Source organism: Myotis myotis, unplaced genomic scaffold (assembly GCF_014108235.1).
Source record: "Myotis myotis isolate mMyoMyo1 unplaced genomic scaffold, mMyoMyo1.p scaffold_m19_p_13, whole genome shotgun sequence".
Classification (NCBI taxonomy): Eukaryota; Metazoa; Chordata; class Mammalia; order Chiroptera; family Vespertilionidae; genus Myotis; species Myotis myotis.
This window is the reverse complement of record NW_023416317.1, coordinates 31,721,160-31,734,767: the sequence shown is the minus strand read 5'-3', so window position 1 is coordinate 31,734,767 and position 13,608 is coordinate 31,721,160. Positions and strand designations below refer to the sequence as shown.

At 41.9% G+C, this 13,608-nt stretch overlaps 1 protein-coding gene across 2 annotated transcripts in view; it reads left to right on the top strand.

The window, feature by feature from the left end:
- The window catches only part of TF (transferrin), a 72,708-nt gene that overhangs the window by 54,456 nt on the left and 4,644 nt on the right, over positions 1–13,608 (top strand). For both annotated transcript variants that reach the window (XM_036332552.1, XM_036332556.1), the window contains exons 9-14: positions 1,093–1,247; positions 1,835–1,925; positions 2,523–2,558; positions 4,146–4,304; positions 7,756–7,900; positions 9,042–9,106. In XM_036332552.1, coding sequence (XP_036188445.1) covers positions 1,093–1,247; positions 1,835–1,925; positions 2,523–2,558; positions 4,146–4,304; positions 7,756–7,900; positions 9,042–9,106 — 651 coding nt within the window. The remainder of the gene's footprint in view (positions 1–1,092; positions 1,248–1,834; positions 1,926–2,522; positions 2,559–4,145; positions 4,305–7,755; positions 7,901–9,041; positions 9,107–13,608) is intronic.

Sequence of the window (13,608 nt, the reverse complement as noted above, 5' to 3'; positions counted from 1 at the left end):
TAGAATGATCAATTAAAATGGAGAGATTTACTCAGAAGAAGGGAAAAAACCAACACAGAACAAAATACCATGGTCCTATGAGACCATGAAAACAAAAACAGGTCCTGGAGTTGAGATAAGGCTTCCCTGAGGAAGTGGCTCTTGAGCTGAGTCTGATGCTTAAGTGCGTGTCCATTTATTCAGCAGACATTTATTGCGCTGACCACAAGTCAGGCACTGTCCTGAACAATGAGGGTGCAGTGGAGAAAAGACAGGTATGGCCCTTGCCTGGCAGAGCTTATGTTCTTCTACAGCAGTGGTTCCCAACCTTTTTTCGGTCATGCCCCACCTAAGCATCTCTAAAATCCTGATGCCCCCCCTGTGACATATAATTCTTATTATTCAAAAAGTGAACTCCTATTCATATGGAGAAAGACTAAAAGGCCATTAACTTGTCTAAACAAGCTTCCAAAGAACATGGTATCATGAAAGAGAAAAATGAAAGGACAGTTGAAGTACTGAAAAAGAAATCACTAAAAAATTGTTAAAAAAATAATAATATGAATATGAAAAAACAGCAAATAAAGTTTCAAAACATATAATAGAGAACTGAAATGCATAAATATGTCACAATATATATTAATACACTGTATACGAGGCTCCTAGAACTGTAAGAAATGCAAAAACTTCACTGTTAACAACTCATTCTCGAATTGCTCCCCTAAAAATTAAATTGCCCCCCCTGTGGGGTGTGTACCCTACGCTGGGAACCACTGTTCTACAGGGAACAGACAATAAACAATGAACAAATAAATAAGAACAGCTCAAGTGGTTAAGTGTTATTTCAAAAAGAGGAAAAAAAACTAGCCTGGAGTGATAGAAGGCCCGGCATTTTGGAGGATGATTGGCTTCTCAGAAGAAATAAATTTAAACTAAGTCTAAATGATAAGTCAATCAAGAGATTGTTATTGCCTTTGCTTTCTAAGATAATTCCTTGAATGGGATCTGTTTGGGCAAATCCCAGCATTTTCATGAAGACAGTTAGTAGCATTCAAACTAGCAGGCAGCTCCTGGTGCCACATCGGAAACCCCATTCTCTTTCTTATGTCCTAGGCCCAGATGCCTCAATGGCTAGATGCAATACTGTGAAGTGGTGTGCAATAGGCCACCAGGAGAGGCTCAAGTGTGATGAGTGGAGTATAAACAGTAAAGGGCAAATAGAATGTGAATCAGCAGAGACCACTGAAGACTGTATTGCCAAGATCATGGTATGTCATTCCTGCTTCCACAGGGCAGTGCCCTTACCACTGCTGCTACCTGTCCTAAGTATTCCTGAGAGTGATATGAAAACCCAGGAATAATCAGGTATGTGGGTGGCTAATTCACTAGGTAAAATGAGTTAGAACCTTTCCCTCACTGAGGGAGCCCAGCCCCACAGAAGCTTCAGCATTTTTGAACTTGCGGACTGATGGGCTCCTTAGAGCTGGGCTCCACTCATCTGTCCTGCAAAGGAGAATCCTTGGTGTCAGAAAGATGTTGTGGGAATGTCTCTGAGACAGTGTGTCCTATTAGAGGACCAGCGGACTGAAAGTGGGTCTTTGCTCCTGTAGAAACTAAGCAAGGCACCCAGAACTGATCATCAGTTCAAGGTGGTTTGGGTGAAAATTAGAGTATTTTTTATTTTCTGTGCTGGGTGTACCTGGCTGACCCTTTGGGGGTCCAGAACTAGCAACAGCTGTCTCCTTGGTACTTGATGACCCAGACTGGGAAGGCTGCTTCAAGGAAACACCTGGAAAGGCAGACAGGACAGGAAATGGCCTCCTTACATCTGCTCTGATGTGCTGTGTCTTTGCAGAAAGGAGAAGCTGATGCCATGAGCTTGGATGGAGGCTTCATCTATATTGCGGGCAAGTGTGGACTGGTGCCTGTCCTGGCAGAGAACTACAGTAAGTGGAAGGGGCGCCCCTCAGTGTTGTATTTCTTCTAGGCCACGAAAAAAGGAGATTGGAAAATCATAGCCTGACTTTTACTACAATGGCCATAAAAGATCTTGCTTACTGAGTATCTCCCACTTCCCAGGCTCTGGGCTCCCTCATCTCTAATCCCCACAGTTAACTGAAGGATAGTTCTTCTATCATACCTTCCACCAGGGGAAATGGAGGCTTTGCATTGCAAAGTTTCAGCTAAAAGAGAACCTACTGCAGAGAACAGTTGGGATTCTCAGCTGAGATTCCTGGCAGGTCTTCTTGCTTGCAAAACTCACACTTCTCCTATTGCTCTGGTGCAGAGATTCAAGTATAATTGGCAGGGACCACTGTGGCTACAGGACAGAGAGCAAGAAACTTGAAATTCATAATTTTGGGCTAAATTCCATTGGCCAGTGAGTAAAAGTGAATTTGCACAATCAAAAGAGCTTGGGCTTTTTGGAAATTGGTGATAAGTAGTTTTTATGGCTCTTTTTATTCTGATCTGCAACATGGGGAAGGCATGATTTCCAATCTATAAATGAGTATTTAATAAATTCTTCATTTTCTCTTCTCCAGAAACTACCAGTAATTGTAAGGAAACAGCAGAAAAAGGTGAGTTGGGATTGGTAACCTGAGTTTAAGATAAATTCCATTGCTTTTGGGGAAAAGGAAGGTAAATTTAAATTCAAATCACAAGTAGATAAGGCAACAGAAGAGATCAATTTTTAGGATGCAAAAGAATCATGGAAAGATAGTAAATGGTAATGATGGTAGGGAACCATCATTTTACACTTGCCATTACTTACACCAGCAGTTCTCAACCTGTGGGTCGTGAGCCCTTTGGGGGTTGAACGACTCTTTCATAGGGGTCGCCTAAGACCATCTGAAAACGCATATATAATTACATATTGTTTTTTGTGATTAATCACTATGCTTTAATTATGTTCAATCTGTAACAATGAAATTGGGGGTCACCACAACATGAGGAACTGTATTAAAGGGTTGCAGCATTAGGAAGGTAGAGAACCACTGACTTACACAAAGGATTTCTCATTGAATCCTATAAAGTAGGTCTCCTCATCCTCTAAGGATGTTTAAGAGGCTGAGAGAGTTTATAAGTTGTCTAGGCTCCTATATCCTATAAGCACATCTACACCCTCCTCACCACTCCTGACTCCCTTGCATTACATTAGGCCTGCAGTTTCAGATGAGAGTACCAGCCAAGGAGCCTTGTATATTTGTTTCTGGCAGGGCTGGGGAGAAAGGCTCACACGGACAGACGTCTAAGAGGATAAAATTCCCCAGTCTTCCAGCCAGGGCTGAGCTGAGGAAGCCAGGCCAACCTGGCTCTTGCCCAGGGTTCTGGCTAAGGTGGATCTGGAAAGATGGGGTGGGAGCAAGTCAGGAAGTCTTACACCTCAGTAAGCACTGGGCCCCAGAACCTCTATGCACAGTCCTCTCCAGGTCATTTTCCAGCTACTAGTGTGCAATTCTGTCCTTGTGACTTTCCCTGATTACAACCTCACAGCCTTTCCCCATCACTCTAGGAGCCAAGCTCAGTAGGAGAATACAGAAAGGCCTATTCTTATTCCATGGATAATACGATTGCTCTGTTTTCTGTTGTAAACAAGTTACTGAGTTAAATTAGACAGTTGAAATCACAGGTTGATGTTCCATCCCCAATATTAAGAATCAGCAACTATTTGCTGCTAAAAATGGTAGTTGGCTTGATTGTGACAGTTTCCACTTCACATATTTTAGTGTAAATCTGTATTCTCTTTATCACAAAATATCTGGCCAGAATATTCCCTGCAGTTTATTGGCCATATACAATATTTCCTGATAACTGTTAGTACACTATGTACTCTTCAGTATTCATTCCTCAGATATTCCACAGTGGAGGGTGAGTTGCTGATTTATAACTTCAGTAGCTTTGTGCATTTGGGAAAGAGTCATACACCAGCCATTGCTCTATGATAATATATTCTTACTATTTTGATTTTTTAGTTCAGATTAATCTCCACCTGAAAGAATGACTTGTGTTCACCTCACTGTTATTGGGAAGGGCTCCTTCAGAGACAGTAGGAATAATTCAGAATAATTTTGCTTCCATAGGGAGATGGCAGGCTTTGACTGTTGACAGACACTCTGAAGGGCCTAAAGGTGTTAATACATCCTTTTTTTATGTATCTCTTATAGGATATTTGGCTGTGGCTGTGGTTAAGTCATCATCACCAGAGGACCTCACATGGAACACTCTACAAGGCAAGAAGTCCTGTCACACTGCAGTAGATAGAACTGCTGGCTGGAATATCCCCATGGGCCTGCTCTACAGCAAGATCAATCACTGTGAATTTGGTGAGTGAATCCTGGGAGGTCACTGTAGTCAGGACAAGCCAGAAAGAGGTGTACTGGGAAGAGAGTGGTATGGTACAAAATGCTGCTGGGACTCTGGTTCTATAGTAGTTAAAATTTGCTTAAAGTGAACCTTAAGGAAATACCTAAAAGGGATGGTAGGTCTGGGGGGATGAATCAGAATGGTTCTTTTTGGTTGCACATAATGGCTTACCTTTCTCTCTTATGAAAAAGAGGAGAGGTGAGCAGTCCATGCTGATATGATCCTTAGAAACCCAGGTCCCCTCTCTCTTTTGCTTCACCATTCTGAGCATGGGGCCTCTGTCTTCAAGGTCATTCATAATTACCGTCACATCCATAATCCAGGAAACCGCAAGGAGCAAGGGCAACTTAAAGTGAATATTAAGTAAATATTACTGTATATGAGGCCCCTAGAACCATAAGAAATACAAAAAATTCACTGTTAATAACTCATTCTCGAATTGCCCCCTTAGAAATCAAATTGCCCCTGCATGCATGCATACGACATCCTGCTGTTAACATATTAAAGAAGCCATCCAGGAAATCTAACCCAATCACTTCAAATAACTTCTCATTGCTCAGAATTCAGGCACATAATCCACTTAGCTGTAAAAGACACTGGAAAATGTCATCTTTTATTTGGGCATGTTTCTGCCCAAATAAAACCAGAACTTTGTTTTAAAAAATTAAAAATAGAATTACCATATGATCCAGCAATTCTACTTCTGGGTATTTATTAAAAGGAAAAAACACTAATTCAAAAAGATACATGCACTCCCATGTTTACTGCAGCATTATTTACAACTAGTGGCCCAGTGCATGAATTCATGCACACTAAAAAGGAAATTAATTAGAGGAAATATTTTAATATCACTATTTGCCCCTTCTCTATAATAGAAGGTTCAACCAAATTCATGATCGACAATGACAGATTGAAATACATGTGTGTGATTGGCGCCAGTGAGAGCTTTATATGTATCGTACATGCACACGTCAACTTGGCCTTTTATAGATATAGCATAAACTTGCTTAATTTGACCTGCTTTCTAATTTAGCTAAACTTTTTCTAGCCCAGTGAAACACCCCAACTTCTCTTTCAGGTAATTGTCAGCAACACAGCAGTACATATCCACACAAAGCAGATTATTATTATAGATCACACAGGGAGAACAAAGGGTAAAATATTTAACTGCAGCAGTGTTTGACTATATTCTGCGCAGTGAGAAAACCTGAAGTCATTTTCAAGATCCACCATTTCTTACTTCTTTTTAGTCGGGTCAAGTTTCTAAGCTTTCTAAATCTCCATTTTCCGGTTAATGAAAATAAAATAGGATTCTACTGAGTCTCCTATCTACCTACTTCAGGACTTCTGTGAGGATCAAATGAGATGAGGCACTGGAAAACGCTTCACAGACATTTGGTTAAAGTGTAAATGTTTCCACCTGGCTATAAAGCAAGTCATGTTCCTGGGCTGAAGAAACTGTAAGGAGGCTAGTCGCTAGGGAGAGGAAGCCGGGCGTTGCTACGTGATGTCATTATTGGTGCCCACAGACACCGTTTCCAGGCTGGGCTGGGCTGTGGGCCGCATTTTGCGCCATGGGGTCTTAGCAGCATTGGCTGTGATTTGGTGGGGTGTCGCTCCGGGGGGGTGGCAGGGCCTGTGTCCCACTTGGAGGAAGCTGACTGCTGGTTTGTCAGCGCCAGGTCCATGGTGCCGTTTATTTTTAAATGGCCAGTGCATGTCACAGCAGCTCTTGCGTTGAGTGCCTGCCCCCTGGTGGTCAGTGCGCGTCATAGTGACCAGTCAGATGGGAGGAGAGACACTTAGCATATTAGCCTTTTATATATATAGAAAAAGATAGCCAAGACACGGAAACAATCTAAATGTCCATCAATAGATGAATGGATAACAAAAATGTCACACACACACACACACACACACACACAGGAATATTATTCAGCCATAAAAAATAAGGAAATCTTGCCATCTGCAACAAGATGGGTGGACCCTGAGGGCATTATAGTAAGTGAAATAAGTCAGACAGAGAAAGATAAATATCGTATAATTTTACTAATATGTGGAATCTAAAAAAAAAAAAAAAAAAAAAAAAAGGAAACCAAACCAAGCTCATAGATACAGAGAACACACTGATGGTTGCTAGAGGCCAGGGGTGGGTTTGGACAACATGGGTGAAGCGGATCAAAAGGTACAAACTTCGAGTTATAAAATAAATAAGTCATGGGGATGTGCTGTACAGCATGGTGACTGAAGTTAATAATGTGTGTTAATAATATTTAAAAGTTGCTAATAGAGATCTTAAATTTCTCATCACAAGAAAAACAGTTTTATAACTGTATGATGGCAGATGTTAACTAGACTTATTGTGGTGATCATTTCACAATATATTCACAATCATTATTTGTATACCTGAAACAAATATGTTAAATGTCAATTATATATAAAAAATGATTAATGGAGAAAAACATTGAAAAAACTAGATCTTTGTTACTAAGGAACAAGGGGAAATAGCTATAGGGTCAACAGCTATAATCCCTGCCTTAGGGCTTTCTGGGCAATGTGAGTCTGTGAGATCCTTAGGTCTCACAAGTGACTGCCCGATTCCCAGGACCCTTCCAAGGGATGGAAATCAGTATATTCTCTGTTCACTGAATATCCTCCAGTAGGAGCTTAGTTTTCTAATAGTTTCTAAATATTTTCTAATAGTTCTCATTTACATTAACTTCCTGAGTATGTCCTCCCTGCCACCTCCAAATATGTGCAACTGATGTAAAAAGGAGAGTCCTCTAAAAATAGTTAGGGACCAGATGAATCGTATGTGTGGACTGGATCACATTTATGCATGCAGTTGTTTTGGTACCAACTTGACAGGAAGCAAAGAGTAGCTGGGGTGACATTCAGAAGCTCTGGTTCCCAACCAGCAAGGGCACCACCTCTGCTCTCCTGAGTCTCCTGGAAGTGTTACAGCCAGGGGAGAGCAGCTGAGCTGTGACTAAATTTCCCCAGCTCTTTTTTGAGCTTGGAGTTCTACTAGTAAGTTCTGTAAAAGCCTCTTGTAGTAAATGGCAGGAGAAGGAAACATCTGCAAATAGGTGGCACAAGTTCAGGGAATGAGACCTTCAATTTTATCCCCTTTATGTCATTTCCATCTTTTTCCTTTAGATAAGTGATCACACTCTCAGGGTGTCCGAAGAATTCTCTCCACCCAAATTGTAACGGTCACTAACTTCTATTCCCAGTCTTAAGTTTCCCTTTAAAGCCTATAGCCTGGCAGGTCCTGAGTTGATGGAAGATCCCAGAATAAATGAGTATGTTCTGCTTGTGTATGTTCTGCCATACACACCTGTTAATGTGTTAGATGAAGGCCATTCATACTGACTTAGGAAAAGCTGACTTCTTCTTGCCCTTCTGCAGATAAATTTTTCAGTCAAGGCTGTGCCCCTGGGTATAAGCGAGGTTCCAGTCTCTGTGCTCTGTGCGCTGGATCAGAAACTGTTCCAGGAAAGGAGTGTGAACCCAACAACAACGAGAGATACTACGGCTACACGGGGGCGTTCAGGTAAGACTTAGAATGCTGGAATGAATATAATAATACTCCCAGCTCTGACAAGATTCCTTTTTAGGAACTAAGGTGAGTTTCTTATGTTACTAGCCTAGTAGTCCTGCGTGTTTCAGGTGCCATATTCAGCAACCATGTGTAGAACCCTGTGTGAAGGGCCCTCCAGAACTGTCTCCAGACCTGGCTGTCATAGACAGCAAAGATTGGCAGTAAGGTTGGTCTCAACAGAGGGCACTTTGCCCCCTGGGGACATATGGCCGTGTCTGGAGATATTTTTCATTATCAAATAGGACTGGAGTGGGTTGGTGTCGGGAGAGGGTGCTGCTGGCATCTAATTGGTAGGGGCTGCTAAACATCCTGCATGCATAGGACAGCACCCTACAACAAAGAGTTATCTGGCTCCAAATATTACAAGTGCCAATGTGAGGGAACTCTATCATAGTTGAATATAGGAGTCAGGGGCCTGGCTCATGCTCTTCATGCGCCCCTGGGGAACCTACAATCTGGAAATATACAAAAGTAAAGTACATGATTTCTACATTCCCAACTCTAATTCTATTTCATGGAATGTTTATCATTTTTTTATACAGACACCTGTGCACCTTACGACCTTATTACTTTTTAACTGTCCTTTCTGATTCAGGCCTGTGTTACTTAGTAGTTCGTTAATCCATCAACTGCACAATGATGGTAGCATTGTAACTGAACTTCTCGGTGAAGAAAAACACTAAATTTTATCCCAATGTATCAGTTAGAACCACCTTGTACATTAGAGTAAGTACAATTCACAGTCTACACATTTCCAATTTTACAAAGAAATTACCTCACTGAAAAACTACTCTCTAAAATCTGTTTTGATGCTTAGAAAATGATATAGCTCTCTCTGTTGGAGAAACTGTGCAGAATTTAAGATTCAGTGTGTGGAACCGAGACTGTATAACTATAAAGCAAATCGGAGATTTCTTTTTCTTTATTCCTTTGTGATGTAAGATTAGTATAATAGTTGATTAGTGATAGAAGGGGAGTCCCAATTGCTGATGTCAGATGGCCAGCTCTAGATCTGTAAGGTGGCCCTCCTGAAGGAAAGATCTATCTTGCTGACTTCCTCTTTTCTCCCTATCTTCCTCTTTTCTCTCTGTAGGTGTCTGGTTGAGAGAGGAGACGTGGCCTTTGTGAAAGAAGAGACTATCGATCAGAACACTGGCGGTATGTGCACATGCTCCTCTGTCCCTCCACACCGGGGTTGCTGTGTTCCCTTGTGTTCAGGATGCCTTGGTGAAAGTGTTATGGACTCTATCAGGCTCCAGAGCTCTGATTCTCAACCTTTTTGTTCAGTGGAGAGAGGTTTTCACCTGGGTAAGGAGTGTGGCAAGAACTGTGAGGTTCCAGTGGCCCTGAATTCTCTCCCAGGAACCTTACCATGGGTGCAGGCATTGTGCTGCCTTTCCCCTAAATACTTCAGGGCACATTTATTAAAAACAAGGACATTCTCTTATATACCTACTTTACAATTACCAAGAGCAGGGTATTTACATTAACATGAATTTAATATTCATTACATCCACAGTCCATATTCAATTTTTCTGAATCATTGCAAAAGGGTCCCTTATAATTATTTCCTATATTTTCAGGTCCAATATATATTCCAATGTATTCTATGTCCACTGGGGGGAAAAAACCCTAGAGACAGTGGCATACCAGTAGGGATGAGCACCAAGATCGTGGATTCTAGAACCACCTCCATTAAAAGTAACCAGGGCCCCTTAGAACAATAGCCTATTCTAGGGCTGAGCAGGAGAAATATAAGGTGAGCTTGGAACATCACATGGAAGTGATCAGAGTGATGGAACATGTGAAAGCACACAGGAGCCATTTGGACCCCCACTGGCCAAATCTGGGGCATTCTGAGTATTAAAAGAAATAATAATAATGTAACTATAATAACCCATTAAATAAAAATAAGAATACATGAGTCCATCCTGATTAAACAAATGAAGGTAAAGGAACAGATATTCCTTATTGTAGAATACTAACTAATAAATGTAGAAATAATTATAAAGTTAAAAAAACTATCACTTGGCAAACAATAGTTTTTTATGATTGATCCAATCAAGATTGATTGAATCAGGAACCATTATTGGATCCTAAAACAAGAGGGTAAATATTGGATAGCTATGACATTAAAAAACAAGCCCTGGCCAGGTGGCTCAGTTGGTTGGAGCACTGGCTCATACACCAAAAGGCTGTGGGTTTGATTCTCAGTCAGGGCACATACTTAGGTTACAGGTTTGATCCCAGTCAGTGTGCATACAGGAGGCCAGTAATTGATGAATTGATGTCTGTCTCTGTCTGTCTGTCTGTCTGTCTCTCTCTCTCAAAATCAATAAAAAAACATATCCTCAGGATTAAAAAAAAGTAAAAAGAAAAAGTTTTTAAAGTTGGTAAGAATGAGTACGCCACCTGCCCACTCTGTATTACTACTTATAGAGCCCAATATAGTCCAAGCAGCTATTTCTTCCCTTCCTTTCCTCATGCCCCTTCACCCAACCTCAAATCTTTCCAGCAATCCATCTAGAATAAACTAGCTCCAAATCCCCCAAGAAGCCTTCCCTGATGGGACACACACATCCACAACAGAATCCCCGGTCCATATTGCTAGTATTGTTGAACTCATCCCACTTTGTAATAATAAACTGGCCACAGGAAATCTCTGAGCTCCTTTTCCCCTCCTTTTCTATCCCAACACTGACTACAGTATGTGGCATACAGAAGTGCTAAGTACTTACTTGAAGGAACATTGATTTGGCTAATTTTCCTTTCCTCCCTCCTATTATTTTTGCATTTTTTCTTTAAAGGCTGTCCTTTTTCCTGCTACCGAGTATTACCCTAGGACTGGTTCTTTGTCACCCTTGATTTCCTTTTGTACTCTTCTGAGTAGGGCCCCCTTTCTAGGCTTCAATTCTCTACTTTTGCAATGGCTCCAAGAGCTTTGCCTCTTGAGGGGAATTTAGAGAGGAACCTAACCTATATTGCCACATGGTCATTTTTATGTACAAAGTACACTGGCGCTGCAACCTCAACCTGTGTAAATCCGAACTCCTCATATTCTCTCAAAATCCAGTCCTCTTCCTACAGCCTTTGTCCCTACTGAAGACTTGACCATATGCCCTGCTAGTCAAGCCTAGATTAGCCTCTATCAGTATGATTTTATTTCTTTAAAATATGTCTTTATTAATTCCGTGGTATGTTGTGGTATAGAAGAATCAGGATACAAAAGCATGTGGACTCTATGATCTAATTATTTAGATTTGTCTGCAAATTATGTGTGTCGAAAAAAAGACTAGAAGAAATGCACCAATCTGAAAAGTGGCTGCTGTGGGATTATAGGCGTTTCAGAATTTTCTTCCTTAAACTGTGTAACATTTTGCAAATTACTGTTGTAAAACAAAAACAAAAACAAAAACCAAGGATTAGTTTTATTGGAAATAAAAAGTTTTATCATGCACTTCTAGATGCCCACTGCTACCCTCCTAACCCAGACTAAATCTCCTCCCATCTCATTATTCTTTTTATTTAATATATTTTTTATTAAGATATTACATATGTGTCCTTATCCCCATGTTACCCCCTACCCCCACCCCCCCGCTCATGCCCTCACCCACCCATTGTCCGTGTCCATTGGTTAGGCCTATATGCTTGCATATAAGTCCTTTGATTGATCTTTCCCCCTTACCCCCACCCTCCCCTACCTTCCCTCCAAGGCCCAACAGTCCAATCAATGCCTCTCCGTCTCTGGATCAGTCCTTGTTCATCAGTTTATGTTGTTCATTATATTCCACAAATGAGTGAGATCATGTGGTATTTATCCGCTCTCCAGTTCCATCCATGTTGTGGCAAATGGTAAGAGTTCCTTTTTCTTCTTCCTCTTCTTAAAGAATACCTTTCAGCATTTCATATAATGCTGGTTTGGTGGTGATGAACTCCTTTAGCTTTTTCTTATCTGTGAAGCTCTTTATCTGACCTTCTATTCTGAATGATAGCTTTGCTGGATAAAGTAATCTTGGTTGTAGGTTCTTGCTATTCATCACTTTGAATATTTCTTGCCACTCTCTTCTGGCCTGCATGGTTTCTGTTGAGAAATCAGCTGACAGTCGTATGGGTACTCCCTTGTAGGTAACTGACTGTCTTTCTCTTGCTGCTTTTAAGATTCTCTCTTTGTCTTTTGCCCTTGGCATTTTAATTATGATGTGTCTTGGTGTGGTCCTCTTTGGGTCCCTTTTGTTTGGGGTTCTCTGCGCTTCCTGGACTTATAAGTCTATTTCTTTGACCAGGTAGGGGAAGTTTTCTGTCATTATTTCTTCAAATAGGTTTTCAATATCTTGCCCTTTCTCTTCTTCTGGTACCCCTATAATTCTGATGTTGGTACACTTGAAGTTGTCCCAGAGGCTCCTTACACTATCTTCATATTTTTGGAATCTTTTTTCTTTTCTGGTTGGGTATTTTTTGTTTCTTTGTATTTCAAATCTTTGACTTGATTCTTGGGATCCTCTTGTCTGCTGTTGGATCTCTGTATATTATTCTTTATTTCAGTCAGTGTATGCTTAATTTCTAGTTGGTCTTTTTTCATATCCTCTAGGGTCTCACTAAATTTATCGGCGGTCTCCATAAAATTCTTGAAAAACCTTATAAACGTGGCCTTGAACTCTATATCCAGTCATTTGCTTTCCTCCATTTCTGTCATTTGTGACCTGTTTCTTTGTCTCCGCATTTTTTATGCTTCCCTGTGTTGGTAGAGTGGTTTTGTGTGCTAGGTGTCCTGTAGGGCCCAGTGGCTCAGCCTCCCCAGTTACCTGAGGTGGACACTCTTGGTGCACCCCTTTGTGGGCTTTGTGCACAGTCTTGTTGTAGTTATGCCTTGATTGTTGTAGGATCACGGGGAGGAATTGACCTCCAGGCCAATTGGCTATGAGAATCAGCTGTGTCTGCAGTGGGAGAACTTCTGTGCTGGAGACACCCTTCTGGGGCAAGACTTGCTTCAGTGGGGCTTTGGTGCTCACTGAGTCTGCCCCCTGAGTGTGTCCCTTATGGATCTGAGTTGTAATCCAGATGGTCCCCTCTGACAACTAGGTACACTGGCTCTTGGATCTAAGGAGGTGCTAATTTAGCCTCTGCCTGAGGTTACCTGGCAGGCGCTACGAAGAGAACTGCAGATTCCCCTTCCTTTTTTGGAGTTTGGAGGTGCCCTGATGAGGCCCAGCTGTGAAGCAATGCAAGCTGCTGTGAGGCCTTGGGCCTTCTCTTGGAAGTTCTGGGTCTGTCTGGCCCAGCTGCACTTTGTTAGGTAATTTTCAGGTTGCAAAGGGCCGGGACATTTATATGCAAAAGCCTCTGCTGCAGCCTGGGTGGGGCGGGGTCTCAGGGAATCAAAGGGCGGAGCAAGCAGCTATGATGGATCCTCAGCCCTGCCCTAAGGGACCCCGCGTCTCAGTGTCCCAATAATTGCTGCAAGCACCTCTGAGGGAAAGCCACCCTCAAGTTCAGAGTTCTGCCTGCTGCCAGACAGTCCAGTTTCTCCCCGTATGAGTCCTGGGTCCCCAGAGACTTCCCGGAACCGGAGTTCAGAGCAGTCGGGAGCTTGTGACTCCCTCCCGATTCAAAAAGACAGCCGCGTCCTCAGGTGCCAGCCCCTTTCCACGCGCGCGCGCCTC